The sequence below is a fragment of the Pinus tabuliformis genome, chromosome 5_2 (assembly GCF_031772625.1).
Source record: "Pinus tabuliformis cultivar Carrire ecotype Pingquan chromosome 5_2, CPIR1, whole genome shotgun sequence".
NCBI lineage: Eukaryota > Viridiplantae > Streptophyta > Pinopsida > Pinales > Pinaceae > Pinus > Pinus tabuliformis.
The window spans coordinates 527,457,204-527,474,345 of record NC_142306.1 but is presented as its reverse complement, the minus strand read 5'-3'; the positions used below and the strand labels follow the sequence as shown (position 1 = coordinate 527,474,345).

Below are 17,142 nucleotides of genomic sequence, written 5' to 3'. Positions count from 1 at the left end.
ACTTAATTAAAATATATATATATATATATATATATATATATATATATAATTTGCATAAAAATAATACAACTTAAACTTTAAAAGAAAGGATAAAAACACACCCACAAATTTCTAATGATACCCATGACAATAACCTCACCCGTTTAGAATGAGTATCATGCATATCCAATTTTATACTTCAAAAGTTTAATTTCATGGCAAAATGAGTAATGTGTCAATCAAAAATGACTAATCTAATGCACAACAACCAACAAATAATAAACACATTTTAAATGAGATAGATATATATAATATATAATTTGCATAAAAATAATCCAGCGTAAACTTTCAAAAAAAAGGGGAAAACACACCCACGAATTTGTCGTGATACCCATGGCAATAACCTCACCTATTTAGAATGAGTATCATTCATATCCAATATTATACTTCAAAAGTTTAATTTCATGAAAAAATGAGTAATGTGTCAATAAAAAATGAATAATCTAACGCAAAACAACAAACAAATAATAAAACCCATTTCAAATGCGTACAGATAAGATTGGATTCGCTCTTTTTATCAAAAGACCTCACGTGTTTCCTTTATCTTCATATGGTACACGATTTATGCGTATTAACTTAAACATAATAATGTGTGTTGCTTTTGAAATATTTTGGTTATGCGCATAAATAATGTACCAATGAATGGGTCCCGGTAAGTGTTTTACACATTGACGATGTCCATATATTGACATTGATATTAACCATATAAGATGCTCATTCTACATTAAAAAAATTAATTAGAATATTGAGATAGATATTAACCATATAAGATGCTCATTCTATATTCAAAGAATTAATTAGAATGTTAGGTCTATAAAATATTAATATAATATAATTTTTTTCTCGATTAGAAAGAATTTTATATTTTAAAAATATTAATATAATATAATTTTTATCGCATTTTTTAATTTTAACAAGGTTGTATAGTTAAGGTTTTTTGACCTTTAGTTTAATAAAATTATAAATCAGTTATATGAATATTTATTTAATCTTTTTTTATTATTTTTTAATATAATTAATTTTTTTGGTAGATAAAGGTTAGTTTTAATATATATATATATAAATATAAAATTGACATTGAAAAGAATAACAAGAAGTCAATAACTATTTATTTAATATTGAATGATGACATTTTTTTTATATAATACATATTATTTTATAGTACACATGTCATATCATTAGAGTATAGTTGATATAATGAGAGTTGTACACATGTTATTTTTATATTTTTTTTCAAATTTATATTTTTTAAATTTAAAAATGAAATCCATAAAAATTGTCTATTCAATACTTTACACCAATGAGAAAATTGAATTTTTGAATTTAATTACAAATTATTTGTGCTTATAGTACATAGTAATTAATATATAATATTATTTTTCAAATTATTTATATTTATTATATATAGTAATTAGTGATATAATACATGGTAATTAATAATAAAATACACAAAAGTTAATTCTTGCCATCATTACACAATGAAAAAAAAATTAACTTTAAATAGATTTTATTTTTTTAATAAAAAAAACCTAATAACAAGTAAATAAAAAACTGAATACTTTATATATCGCCAACAACATATATCATAATTTTTAAAATTAAATATTGTAATCGTATTACTTATATAATCTACCTTACTAATGACGACACCTTTACATTATTCGTCTAAAATAATATGATCGCTAAAAGTTTAAATTATTAACTAGGGTTAGGGTTAATACATGTGCATGTGCATGAATGTTATTCATTATGCGGCGAAGCATTGAACACATTTGATCGTCTGTTCCTTTTGCGGGTTAGCATTGAACACGTTCGTTCGTCTGTTCCTTTTGCGGCTTACCACAGTTACAGAGAAACAGTACACTGCTTACCAACAGTGATTCCACTTTACCTTTCGTCAAATCTGGATGGAAAGAGCCCGCCTTTAGAAGCGAGACACCTACCTGGATTAGAGAGTTAAGATTCGAAATTTCAATTTGGTTTTTGGTCCTCAATTGGCCCTCACTCTTTATTTTTCAAGCACCGGGGCGGAGAGAGCAAATGGAGGATTTGCTGAGAACCCATCCATATAAATATTCATACGAGCTGTATCCGTCTTCGTCTTCTCCCACAGCAGCGTGTTTTCTATATTATGATGGTTATATTGATACAGCAGCGTGTTTTCCATATCATGATGGTTATATTGATACTAATGAAAGCAATCAAATCCAAACCCCGACCAAATCAATGAAGTTTGTGGAGACCAGACTTTGTAATGCTTATGATACCGTTGCAGCAGTAATATTTGATAACCTCTCCACCAACAGGCCACATGGTGACGGCCTGCTCGGAACAACTTCTTTAGGGCCTCTGGTGCAGCTTGATGAGACTGTTGCCGACGCTTCATCACAGGCGGGCATGCAATGTTGCCAGAAATTTGGAGCCAGGATCAGCGACCCATTTCAAACCCTAACCTGTAGCTCGCCGGTATGTTTTTTGCTGAGTTACACAAACCCTCTTTTCCCACTGACGCGGAGCCGTCGAGGAAAGAGGGCGGCTGCAAGAAGAGGAGGTCATGACAATGAGGCCAACAAGGACTGTATTGAGAATGCTCATCTTCACAAACTGGTGGAGAGGCAGAGGCGGAGTAGGATGAAAGCGCTTTCTTCAACACTATTATCAATACTCCGTGATGAATATCGCAAGGTTAGGTTTTGTAATGTCCCCAGAAAAACTTTGTATATTTTATTTACTGCTGTAAAAAAACAAGTTGAACAATATTTTTATTTTCTGTTTATTGAAATAATATTATTAATTTTCTAAAGATTAGGAAATGATTGAGGAGTAAGAAATTTTATAAATTCTCATGAAAGAAGTGGAAAAGACAGTGGCTTAAAAAACCCTAACTACCTCCTCTAACTGCAAAATGCTCCAGAGAAAAGGAATGTAGGGGGGAAAAACCGTGCTGAAAGGTGAGATAGTAAGGGAAGGGCATGCTAAGTCTGGTGAGGACTAGAGAGAGTGTGCACGAAGTGCGAAACTTGCAATAGACTGTGGTCTCGCAAACAAGCTTGGGGGGAGACTTGGTCACGAAGACGAGTCTCATGGTCGGCACGAAGACATGCAAAAAATAAAAGGTGACAGGGTTCTAAGAACCCTTTGCTTAGGAAATATAGGTATGCAGAAGCTATGGCAAATTCATTATGTAAAGAACTTATGTGTTTGCTAAAACTGAGAATGTTGTAGAGAAAGCAGACTTCCATTTTATAAATTAATTGGTATAAATGGTAGTAGAGTTATGTGAGTTGTTATTTTGTGTAAATGGAAAACCTTTGCACAGAAAGACTTTACCTTCTAAACCTGTTAAAAATTGTACAACGTAAATAATCCTCTTCGTCTGAACCATATCTCAGTAGAGAAGGATTAACCAAACCAACAAGCTAGCTGTGACCTGATGATCCAAATGAAATAATAGTGTTTGTGCATAGAAAAACCATAAGGAAGTTTCCTATGCTTATATGTTGCATAAACATACTTAACTTAAGAGTTTCATGGAAATGGATCAAGCATAAAAACAACTTAATAGTATTATGTGTGGAAGCAAACCTTCTAAAACAACCAGAGCATTCTAAGATAACCTGAGCATAAACTAAGTGACTGAGAACCACCTAATTAACTTAAGAAAAATCTGTAGAAAAGAGTGTTGTTAAACTAGGAGACCATGTAAAGTTGAGACCCTGTGTGGAATGCAGCCACATAAAAATCGGAAAATTATCTAAGATAATGCAGGAAAACGTTATCTCGGTGAACTGTAATAGTGCATGACTCTATAACCGCCAAGGTGGTATTATAGAGCTTCTTGGAGAAATAACCCCTTAAATAGAAAAGGAATAACCCTAGATAGAAACATAAAGATAACATTACTACACTTATGCCTAGAACTCGGAGGTTCCAAAATCATGGTCATTACATAATTGACTTGTTATTTTAATTCTTTACTGCTACATGATAATAAAACAATTCATTCAACCTAAAACCAAAAATAGGGTTGCCAAAACGAAGATTGTCATGCACATTGAAATAAAAATCAATGGAATCACAACAACTTTTCCCATGAGGTATAGTATAAACATATGAAAATAAAAGTCTCATTATGAGATAGAAATAGTTTGAGTGCTTTAAAACAATTTTCCATAAAGTGAGTTCAAACACAAGAAGTATAGCTGTACCATAAACATAATGTAACGGACAACTGGAGACATATCACAAGGTAGGTCGAACGTGCAGACATATTACAATTAAACTGAAAGCCGCAGTGTTGCCAACATAATAACAACCAAAGACTCCTCCTTTACAAAGGAACTGGGCATAATCTAAATGATTTGATACAGGGTCAAGGCCTTGCTCGCCTTGGACTGTCTGAGCTAACATCAGTTACAACTACGCTAATTGATAAAATAAACCCTCCACCAGGTGACAAGAAAGCCGGTAGGAAGCTCCAACAAATGAATTTGCATGCAGTCCCACGTTTGAGATAAGAAATTTATTCCTAGAATGATAAAAGAACAAAACTGCGACTCAAACTTGAGAACCCTTATCTTCACCTAATAAGATAGCCAAAGATACTAAGGACTTACTATGGAAAATGTCGAACACTGAGCCAGTGATGGTGCCATTCCAACTTCATAGCAGATAGCGTTTGGTGGGTTCATCACCACCCAACCTGCAAAGGGTTTCGAGAAATAGCATTAGGAAACCCAGAGAGGAACAAATATAGAAAATTAACAAAGCGAGAAAGCTATAGAGCAATCTTCTCACACCTGGTAATGGGAAGAAATTGATGAAAACCGTAGGCAAAAACCCCTTGTCCGCCATTGCAATATGTTGTGTGCACCATGCACAAAAACCATCTGACCAACTACCCACAAGTGGAACAGGGAAGCCGAGAAGAGCACCAAGGCGTAAGGTAGAAACTGAACACCAAAACCCTGCTTGGGAGCCTGAAAAGCCACCCAAATGGCCTTCAGTCGTGCGATCAGCAACCCATGACTACCACAATTGATTGAGATGGAGAATCTCGAGGTAAATTGACTTAGCTGCACTGTCATTTAATCGCACACTGCAGAGTGTTTAATTATCAAAGGACTGGTGGGTGGTAAGCTCGATGCATGAGCTGATTTGTCCCATTGTTGTGAGAGCAAAACTTATTAGGATTGTAGTGAATTGACAGAGTTCATAAATTTCAACCTTATCAGTACAATCGTAAAACTTGACTGATATGGAATAAACCTTGTTTATGTAAATCTGGAATATGGATAAGGTTAATGATATGTATTTATCATGGACGAATAATGGTACAATTAAATAATAAAAAAAAAAAATTGTTATCTTTTATTTTTATTGCAAATGGAGTTGTGGCATGTGGTATGAGAGCCCAGGTTTACAAAGCTAGGGCCTTTGGAAAATGTGGTCAAATCATTATTATGTCCTAATGTTTCTTTATTAATGTTAACTCACTGATGTGTAGAGAACAGGAAATAACAGGTTGTGAAACGAACGACGAGTGTTCCAAATAAAAAAATGGCTAGCCCAGAAGCTGTTGCATTCCCTAGAAATAATCCTGAACTATGGATACAATTAGGAGAAGAGGCACGCAATACTAATCATACCATAATAGAGACAGTTCAGGAACTAAAGAATGAGATAGCCTGCCTGTGGGAGGACAATTCAAGGCTAATGATGGAACTGGAGAGGATTTTGAAAAGCTTGTCTGATATATAGAATCGGCGCCAACTGATTCGTAGCCCTGAGCAGGGCTGAATGTCAAAGGAACAGGGCTCCAATACAGAACTTGAAGGAACAGGAGAAGGGGAAGAACATCAGGAAGAGAAGTCAGACAATGCTTCAGAGCACCCCACATCAAAAAGGCAGCAAGTGGAATTAAAAGGGGAATTTTAGAGAATTAAACTGCCACTCTTCGATGGAGAGCTGGAAGAAGCAGCCGAAGCCTGGTTAATTAACATGAATAAATACTTTCAATTATATGAGTATGATCACAATCTAAAGGCTCGACTGGCTATCTTTCAACTGCAAGGGAAGGCCACTTTATGGTGGGAAGAGGTCAAGATTGTACGCGGGGTAAGTGAACAAAATATAACTTGGGAGAAGTTCCAAATTTTTTTCAAGGAAAGATATATAACAGAATGATTTTACGATGAGAAAGCAAAGGAATTCCACGATCTGCGGCTTGGACAGCAAACCATGGATGAGTTCATCACTCGTTTTACCCCTTTTCTTCGATATGTACCTTACATACATGAGGAAAAGGCCAAGGTACGGTGTTTTGTTATTAGTTTACCTATGGTAATGAGGGAGAGAATTGAATTCGATAACCCAAAAACAATGGACGAGGTTATACAAAAAGCTAGGATATTCTATCAGCAAAGCAAGCAGAAGGGTGAAATACCAGGTAGAAAATGGACTGATAAGAAAAATAATAGAATTGCTATGGGAAATAAAGGAAATCAGAGCAGTGCTGGTAAAGGATTTTCCAAGGGACAAAACAACAGAAACCAGCCGAAAACCCACTCAGAATTAAGCCACCATCTGAAACAAAATTCAACGAGTAATCTGGTAGATTTGATAAGCAAGGAACAACAAGACCACTAGTACAATGCCAGGAATGTGGGGTGCCACACTATGTTAAAAATTGTCCTCATCGTAAAGGCATCGAACATGTTTTACAAATCCATGAGGCTTCAACAGTAGGCGATGTGGCCCAGAGCATTCCAAAAATTAATGCTGCTCTCGATGATCATCAGGCAGATTATCAACCAACTATGGTGGAGTTTGAAGGTAAGATTTTTAATCGTACCATATCTATTTTAATTGATCTTGGTGCTACCTTAAGTTATGTTACTCCTAAGGTTATGGAGCATTGTAAATTATAGTCTATTAAATTTGAAAACTCTTGGCTAGTACAATTGGCAACAGGGGCAAAGAGACGGGTGTTGGCCAAGGTCAATAAATGCCCTTTGGAAATAGCAGGTCAACCTTTAGTGGTAGACCTAAACATACTTCCCCTTGGATCCTATGATGTGTTGATAGGTATGGACTGGTTGGAGAAATGGTGGTCCATCATAAATTGTAAAACAAAAAGTATATGCTACAAGGATAATCGAGGAGAAATGCAAGAGATGCAAGGCATTCCGAGGCCCGTGCAAGTATGACTAATAACCACTTCCCAGCTGGCCAAATGTATCAGGAAAGGGTGTCAAATATATTATATTCAAGTTGGGTATGCCAACTCAAAGGACAAGAAATCCACCTAGGATAGTATTCCTGTAGTTCAAGAATATGAAGATGTGTTTTTGGAAGAGATACCCGAGCTGCACCTAAGAGAGATATAGATTTCGCTATCGATTTGATGCGAGGAGCAGATCCAGTGTCCCGAGCTCCATATCGTATGAGCATACCCGAACTTACAGAGTTAAAAATGCAATTGCAGGAATTGTTGGATAAAAATTACATCCACCCCAGTGTGTCGCCTTAGGGAGCCCCCATGCTATTTGTCAAAAATAAGGATGGTACCCTTCGTATGTGCATGGACTATCACTAGTTGAATAAGTTAACAGTTAAGAACAAGTACCCTTTATCCCGAATTGACGAATTATTTGATCAGGTAAAAGGGGCAACTGTTTTTTCAAAGATTGATCTACGATCGGGATATCACCAGATCAAAATCATAGAGGAGGATATAGCCAAAGCTGCTTTTATAACTCACTATGGTCACTGTGAGTTCATGGTATTACCCTTTGGGTTAACCAATTCCCCTGCGACCATTATGTGCTTGATGAATAACATATTTCATCGGTACTTGGATAAGTTCATATTAATATTTATTGATGATATACTGATATATTCTCGGAATTTGGAGGGGCACAAGGAACATCTTAGACTTGTATTGCAAACCCTCCAAGAACATCAACTGTATGCCAAGTATAGCAAGTGTGATTTCTTTAAGGAACAAATTCAGTACTTGGGACATATAATTACAAAGGATGCAATAGCGGTGGATCCCAAGACGATTAGGACCATAATGGAATGGCCAGTACCAAAGGATGTAGCGGATATTAGATCTTTTATGGGGTTAGCTGGTTACTACAGATGGTTTGTGGAAGGATTCTCTAGAGTGGCCTACCCTATCACCTCTTTACAGAAGAAGGGAAAGACTTTTAAATGGACCGTAGAATGCCAAAAAAGTTTCGAACAGCTCAAGCATCTGCTCACCACAACACCTATATTGAGCATAGCAAATCTAGCTAAGGACTACGTGGTGTGTACAGATGCAAGTAAGGAAGGGGTAGGAGGGGTATTGATGCAAGAAGGTAAGGTTATCACCTATGAGTCTAGGAAATTAAAGGAACATGAGCAAAAATATTCTGCATATGATTTGGAGCTGGCAGCTGTTATTCACACCTTAAAGATGTGGCATCACTACCTAATGGGAAGAAAAATTCTATTAATAATAGACCATCATAGCTTGACTAACTATTACAGTTAGCTTACATTAAATGCCAGACAGGCATGGTGGGTAGATTTCCTAAATAGATTTAATTTTGAAATTAAGCATCTGAAAGGGAAACAAAACTAGGTAGCGGATGCTTTAAGTCATAAGGTGCATTGTCTTTATGAAATTGCTTGTAGCGGGGTGCAAACTACCTTTGATGAAATGATTAAAAGGGCAGCAGAATAGGATTTAAAATATCAGCAAATAAAATAGCAAATGCAGAATCCAACCAGCAAAGAAAATTAGCAAGGATATACTATGAGTGTTGATGGCATGTTGAAATATAAAAATAGGCTGTATGTGCCCAACAAAAAGGAAATTAAAAACCTGATTTTAGATGAATTTCACAAGAGACCTTATGCTGGACACCCAGGATATCAAAAGTTGATTACCGCACTCCAGAAGGAGTACGATTAACTGGGTATGAAGAAATACGCAACAGAATATTTGACATGTTGTCAAGAATGTCAACTAATTAAAGTGGAACATCATCACCCTGCTAGATTACTGCATCCACTACCAATTCTGGACTGGAAATGGGAAACCATTTCTATGGCGTTTATAACAAGATTGCCCAAGTCAAAAAGAAACAACGACTACATCATGGTGGTAGTCAAAAAATTAAGCAAGTCAACTCATTTTATACCAGTCCAATCCACTTACAAGGTAGTTCATATTGCCCATATCTTTATGGAAAACATCTTCATGTTGCATGGGCTGCCAAAAACTATAATTTCTGACCGTGATGTGAAATTAACCTCAAGCTTTTAGAGAACTCTATTTGAAGGGTTAGGGACGCAATTAAGCTTCAATACGGCCTATCATCCTAAAAAAAATGGTCAAACTAAATGCGTGAATCAGGTAGTAGAGGACATGCTAAGGTCCTGTGTAATGCATCAACCTTCTAAATGGGAGGACTACCTGCACTTGGTCGAATTTGCGTACAACAATGGATATCATACTTCTTTGTAGATGAGCCCTTTTGAAGTTTTGTAAGGCAGAAAATTCCACACACCCTCTAGCTGGGGGGGACCGGCTAACAAGTTAATGCTGGGGCCCGAAATGTTAAAAGAGATGGAAGAAATGGTCAAGAAGGTACGATCCAACTTGAAGGCAGCCCAAGATAGGAAAAAGAATTTCACCGACAAGAAGAAAAGTTTTAAGGAGTATCAAGTGGGAGATCATGTGTCTATGAGAATTCGAGCAAAAAGAAGTACGTTGCAATGGAGTGGGGGTACCAAGTTGGCAGCTCGGTTTTGTGGACCTTTTCAAATTTTAGCACGGGTTGGGCCAGTGGCATACCAGCTCACCCTACCGAGCCACATTCGGGTCCACAATGTCTTCCATGTGTCAGTACTAAAGAGATACGTTTATGATCCTAAGCACATAGTCAGTTGGAAAGATATGCACGTAAAGAAAAATCCTGAGTAGATCAATTAAATTGTGATGATAAAGGCAAAACTGACTTTAAATTCTGTTGTTTCAGGTCGAATCGGAAGGAGAATTCTTGGTCGAGCCGTTGAGTATACTCGACCGGAGAGAAGTAACGCTGCGGAACTGAGCCATCAACCAGGTTAAAGTGCAATGGCAGCACATTGGACCGGATGAGGCCACCTGGGAGGATGAATAACTTTTGAAAGTAGCATATCCATAGCTATTTGAGGTTGAAAAATATGGGGCCAATGTTTGCTTTCAGGGAGGAAGATGTAATGTCCCTAGAAAAACTATAAATATTTTATTTACTGTCGTAAAAAAAAACAAGTTGAACAATATTGTTATTTTCTGTTTATTGAAATAATATTATTAATTTTCTAAAGATTAGGAAATGATTGAAGAGTAATAGATTTTGTAACTTCTCATGAAAGAAGTGGAAAAGAAAGTTGCGTAAAAAACCCTAACTACCTCCCCTAACTGGAAAATGCTCCAGAGAAAAGCAGTGTAGGGGAGGAAAAACTATGCTAAAAGGTCAGACGGTAAGGTAGGGGCATGCTAAGTCTAGTGAGGACCAGACAGCGTGGGAATGAAGTACGAAACTTGCAGTAGATTGTGGTCTCACAAACAAACTTGGGGGGAGACTTGGTCGCAAAGATGAGTCTCATGGTCAGGAGGAAGACAAGAAAAAAATAGAAGGTGATAGAGTTCTGAAAACCCTTTGCTCAGGAAATACAGGTATGGAGAACCTATGAGAAATTCATTATGTAAAGAACTTTTGTGTTTTCGAACACTGAAAATGTTGTAGAGGAAGCGGACTTCCATTTTATAAATTAATTAGTATGACCGGTAGTATAGTTATGTGTGTTATTTTATGTAAATGGAAAACCTTTGTATAGAAGGACTTTGCCATTGGAACCTGTTAAAAATTGTACAACATAAATAATCTTGTTCAAGTGAGCCATATCTCGGTAGTGAAGGATTAGCCAGACCAACAGGCTAGCTATGATCTGATGACCCAAATGAAAAAATAATGTTTGTGCATATAGAAAAACCATAAGGAAATTTCATGTGCTTATATGTTGCATACACATACTTAACTTAAGAGTTCCATGGAAATGGATCAAGTATAAAAACAACTTAAGAGTGTTCTGTGTGGAAGCAAACCTACTAAAACAACGAGAGTGTTAAGATTAGGTATGTTCTACGCTAGAGCAATTTATTTAAATTTTCACAGTTAGCAATCACATCACCAATACAATAAACTGCAGATAGAACATAAACATAAAATCGCAGAAGACAAGCCAAGGCAAGAGGACACAAGATATGGTGTGAGCCAGGGACAAACCCCACAATGTGTGGGGAAACCCTTTGATCAAATCTTCTTTTATCTTCAAAGTTCAGGATAGAAAGAGAGAGAGAGTACATTTATAATAGAAGTCAATACGTTGACTTTTGATATCGCATGAGATTAGTTGAAGACATATTGCTTAAACTGATTCTCTTAAGTGTCTCCTTCACCTATCTTAGTGCAGCATCTCGTCCATTTGTTGCACCTAGCCATGTGACACCATGCTGTATCATGCTACATCACGCTGCCCATATCATTGTGCTGCCCATCATGCTGCTGCCCATGCTCCATGTATCATTGTGCTGCCCATCCACAATATCTCATAAATCATGTTGCTACCCAAGACTGCGTTATATATATGTGTCCAGATCACACAACGCTCTTATCTCTATGCCACAGAAGTTTATATATCTAGGCAATCACTTTATGAACACTATATATAATCCCTAATGATCCATTATCTGTCTATATACAGCTGTTGTCCAATAGCATATATATATGCATTCCAATATCTGTCTGCATACAACTGCGTTCATATATGATTGCGTTCCAATAGCATCATGACTGCATTTCTGAACATCGTATATATATACCTGTAGGTTGCTATGTTGCTACGTGCCATGCTGCGTTCCATTGACAGTGAATATATTTCTTATGAACAACGTATATATATATAGCATGTATAACATGAACAACGTTGAATGACGTTCCAGTCATCACGTTGACTGTCCATGAACAACGAGTAATCCATGTGACAACGGATACAGGGTTATGGCATGATTAGCGTTCCACATATAATACAAACTGAGGGTTCCGTATATGAGATCTGCATACATGGAGAGTGTCAACAGTTCTGTGTGCGATGTCTGCACCATACCCTGCGTATGGGTCTTTTATATATTTCCACCTGCTTGTATATATATCCACAAGTAGCGTATTAATACCTTCAGTGTATCATGACTGCATTGATGTGTCTAAATGTTATTATGACTGCGTTGATGTGAGTATAAGCCTCCACGAGCAGTGTATATATAAATGCCTGTGTCTTGATTATGAACAGCGAATGTGTGTATAGTTGCAGCAAATATTGCCTGTGTATTATATCACTGCCTGCGTCTTGATTATGAACAGTGTCCATGCCATGTTTAGATATCTTCATAACTGCGTATAACTGTCTTCATGTATCCGAGTCTAGATTTCCTCATAAGCCTGCGGCTTACTGCAGCTAGGGTTTGACAGCGTTTGGGCCTCCATCTTGAGCGTATAATGTCTTCCATTCTAGCGTATGAGATATCTCCATTTGAAAATGTGTAGGTGTCTCTGTTTGCTACATAGATCGACCTGCGGCTAGGGCATCACCATAAGGCCAGCGTATCTTTTGGTTCTCTCCTTCCAAAAACCTAGACGTGGAGAGGAGATCACCTCAAAGATACATATTCAAAATGACATCAAATACTCATCTATTTATACTAAAATGAGGATGATGAATAGACACGTTGGTTAGGCTTCTAGATCCTACATAAGAGCTGGTCGGCTTGATAATAATTACATAAACAAAATAAATTCATATCTCCATAACTACTTATCGGAATCGGATGATCTTTGGATCAATCCTACACCTCTAGATGAGAGGGATCCAATAAAAATATCAGCTACCATAAATAAGCCGACCCACATGGAGTTTGGCCCTAGTTTCCAATTTAACACTCCCTCTCAACTAGGGAGAACTCCATCTGCTGATCCATATGTACGACTGTACTATCTCTACCATTAGTGCCTTGCACTACTCTGCCTATCTCTGCTGGCTCTACTCAGCTTTGCTGGCTTTGCTCTGCTCTGCTCAGCTCTGCTGGCTCGGCTCTGCTGTGCTCCGCACTGCTGGCTCTGCTGGCTCTACTTTGCTCAACTCAGCTCTGCTCTGCTCATCTCCGCTGAATTATGAAGAAGAAGAATTGATCGTGAATGAGTCATATCATTCTCCACTGACCTGAAGTCAGTCTTAGAGTGCATACCACTAGTCCCAGACCAGTCTCAACTGACCCGAAGTCAGCTTCATAGTAAGTACCACTCCTACCACTGGTCATAGACTAGTATCGCAGTCTCAGAGAGTGTACCACTGGTCCTAGACCAGTCTCAACCGACCCGAAGTCAGCGTCATAGTATGTACCACTCTCACTAGTCCCAGACCAGTACTGCACTGACACGAAGTCGGTCTTGGAGTATGTACCACTGGTCCCAGACTAGTCTCAGCCGACCTAAAGTCAGCGTCATAGCATGTAAAACTCCTACCACTGGTCCCAGACCAGTATCATTGATCCCATATCAATGGAGGACATCCTAGCGTAGGGAGTATGGTAGATACAACGATGCGTCCATCGGTACTACTATGGTCCCTAACTTCATTTCCATGCTCATTGATCAGATGAGAGGTACTTCCCATGAGTCCCAGACTGCATGGGTAGGATGCCTCGACAGGAGAACTTAATCAATCCTGTCCTCACAGGAGAACACATCAATCCTGCTACAATCACCATGGAAAACACATCAATCTAGGCTGCTATGGAGAATACATCAATCCAAGCCTCACAGGAGAACACATCAATCCTGCTACAATCGCCATGGAGAACACATCAATCCAGGCCTCACAGGAGAACTAATCATCCTGCTACACAAGAGAGCGAATCATCTTGTCCCACAAGAGAGCGAATCATCTTGTTTCAGTGCACACCACCAGGGGAGGGTGAGTCACCCTATGGTCGTATGTTGCTCCAATAGAACTGCAAGCCCCCCAAAGCTCCTAGAGCTCAATGTATGCAGCATGCAGGACCCTTTTACAAAGGTCTCTCGACGACTCCAAGTCGTTCGGGAAAATCACAAATTTGATCTTTCCTCAGGGCTCTATCCTGTACATCATCTCAGTGTGATGGAGCCTCCTTGATCATCGACTTACCATATGCCAGATAAGGCAGTAATTGATGTCTATCTTCTGGAGCAATTGTCAAATACGAGATTCCTCAATAATCGAATCCCATCTCTGGTTGTCACAGAGATTCACAGTGGTATTCATCATGTGTACAAACAGCTCACTGAACAGCTTCAGCAACCAGACTGACTGACAGAAAGCCATACTATCAGCAATGTATTCTGCCTTGGTGGTGCTCAGAGTCACTGACTTCTGCTTCCTGCTCATCCAGGATATCAAGGCATATTCCAAACAGCACTGAGAAGTGCTCTAGTGATCCTCCATACTTCCCGCCCACTCATCATTCGAATAATCATGTGGTTTCATATTTCCGGCAGTGTATCTCAATTCATGAGAGATTGTGCCCTGAAGATATCTTAGAAGATTCTTGGCACTAGTCTAGTGAGGCTCAACCAAATATGAGCTCACCATGCTAACTGAAACACAGATGTCCAGATGGAGGCAGATGTCCAAGAACATCAACGCGAATGAGTTTATGAAACTCAGAGGCATTTCCCAAATCTAGTCCGACATCATTACCATATAACTTCTGAAAGTTAAGATCCTCGAGGCAGTCACAAGCTTGCATCTTATCTTCCCACATTCAAAATCCAACGCCCTCTGTCTCCTATAAATGAGAGGGTTTGCACTTGTCAGACATAGGTGCCGGTACGAGAGGTTTATCATCCACAACCTTCGAGTAATGGTTTGGATCGGTTTCACTCCTAGTGAATCTTAGCTGCATTAGACAGCTATCAATCCTCTCATATTATGCCTGAGTGTTTTTCTTCAAGCAATAGAGGGATTTCTTCCACTTGAATACATGAGATTCCTTGATCATGATTCTCAAACCCCTCGGGTTGTTCCAAACCTATGAACCTACTGCATGAGGGGAATGGTACCCTTATAATATTTTCCTTTGGTACATTTCAGACATGTACCTTCATGCTTCCTTTCGAATTCAGGCATTCTAGTCACCATTTGACTCATAGACCTCTAGAGCTGAGTCAATGGACATGGTCCCCAGCGGACTTCCTGCAACTTGATACAACCCTGAACTCAAAAACATCTTTAAAAGATCTATTTTCAAACACGTACCTTTCCATCGATAAGTGCCACCCTGCAACCTTTGATTTCCATTTTCGAGATGGACATCAGGTTCGATCAGGTACATAAAAGAGATTTTGGGGTTCCTTGCTTTCATGGAAGAGTCGACCATTTCCTTGATGACCTGCATTACCAGTCATTCGTTTGATCATTGAAGATGTCCCAAGAATGATTGTTATCTTCATCAAGAGATGTGTCTCTGCCATTCGAACACTCCTTCACATAACGGTTGAACTTATTTCAACAAGGCATCCACCTTTCCTTCCACCCTTAGATACGAACTTCCCAATGAAGTGATCTTAAGATGGACCATCAAAATCTTCCGCTGCGCCATTCTGATAAAACTCTTTGTTTGAATTCACCCTCGGTGAATTATGAGGAACCCATTGACCCTTCTGTCTTGTCCCAACTGTCTTCGGTGATTGCTATTTCACTCTTGCTTGGGCATTGTCTTCACCTCAGCTCTGATACCATGTTAAGATTAGGTATGTTCTATGCTAGAGCAATTTATTTAAATTTTCACAGTTAGCAATCGGATCACCATTACAATAAACTGCAGATAGAACATAAATATAAAATCACAGAAGACAAGTCAAGGCAAGAGGACACAAGATATGGCACGAGCCAGGGACAAACCCCACAATGTGTGGGGAAACCCTTTGATCAAATCTTCTTTTATCTTCAAAGTTCAGCAGAGAAAGAGAGAGAGAGTACATTTACAATAGAAGTCAATACGTTGACTTTTGATATCGCATGAGATCAGTTGAAGACATATTGCTTCAACTGATTCTCTTAAGTGACTCCTTCACCTATCTTAGTGCAGCATCTCGTCCATTTGTTGCACCTAGCCATGTGACACCATGCTGTATCATGCTACATCATGTTGCCCATATCATTGTGCTGCCCATCATGCTGCTGCCCATGCTCCATGTATCATTGTGCTGCCCATCCACAATATCTCATAAATCATGTTTCTACCTAAGACTGCGTTATATATATGTGTCCAGATCACACAACGCTCTTATCTTTATGCCACAGAAGTTTATATATCTAGGCAATCACTTTATGAACACTGTATATAATCCCTAATGATCCATTATCTGTCTATATACAGCTGCTGTCCAATAGCATATATATATGCATTCCAATATCTGTCTGCATACAACTGCGTTCATATATGATTGCGTTCCAATAGCATCATGACTGCGTTTCTGAACATCGTATATATATACCTGCAGGTTGCTATGTTGCTACGTGCCATGCTGCGTTCCATTGACAGTGAATATATTTCTTATGAACAACGTATATATATATATATATATATATAGCATGTATAACATGAACAACGTTGAATGACGTTCCAGTCATCACGTTGACTGTCCATGAACAACGAGTAATCCATGTGACAACGGATCCAGGGTTATGGCATGATCAGCGTTCCACATATAATACAAACTGAGGGCTTCATACCTTGGCTGTAGCGTTCCATATATAACTGCGATTCAAACTGTGGGTTCCGTATATGAGATCCGCATACATCGAGAGTGTCAACAGTTCTGCGTGCGATGTCTGCACCATACCCTGCGTATGAGTCTTTTATATATTTCCACCTGCTTGTATATATATCCACGAGTAGCGTATTAATACCTCCAGCGTATCATGACTGCATTGATGCGTCTAAATGTTATTATGACTGCGTTGATG

At 38.3% G+C, this 17,142-nt stretch overlaps 1 protein-coding gene across 1 annotated transcript; it reads left to right on the top strand.

The window, feature by feature from the left end:
• Positions 1–1,975: 1,975 nt before the first annotated feature.
• Positions 1,976–12,098, top strand: LOC149160040 (uncharacterized). Its single transcript, XM_089433625.1, has 2 exons — positions 1,976–2,724; positions 11,969–12,098. The coding sequence occupies exons 1-2, from the start codon at positions 2,080–2,082 to the stop codon at positions 12,044–12,046; spliced, it is 723 nt and encodes a 240-aa protein (XP_089289751.1). The 5' UTR covers positions 1,976–2,079; the 3' UTR covers positions 12,047–12,098.
• Positions 12,099–17,142: the final 5,044 nt, after the last annotated feature.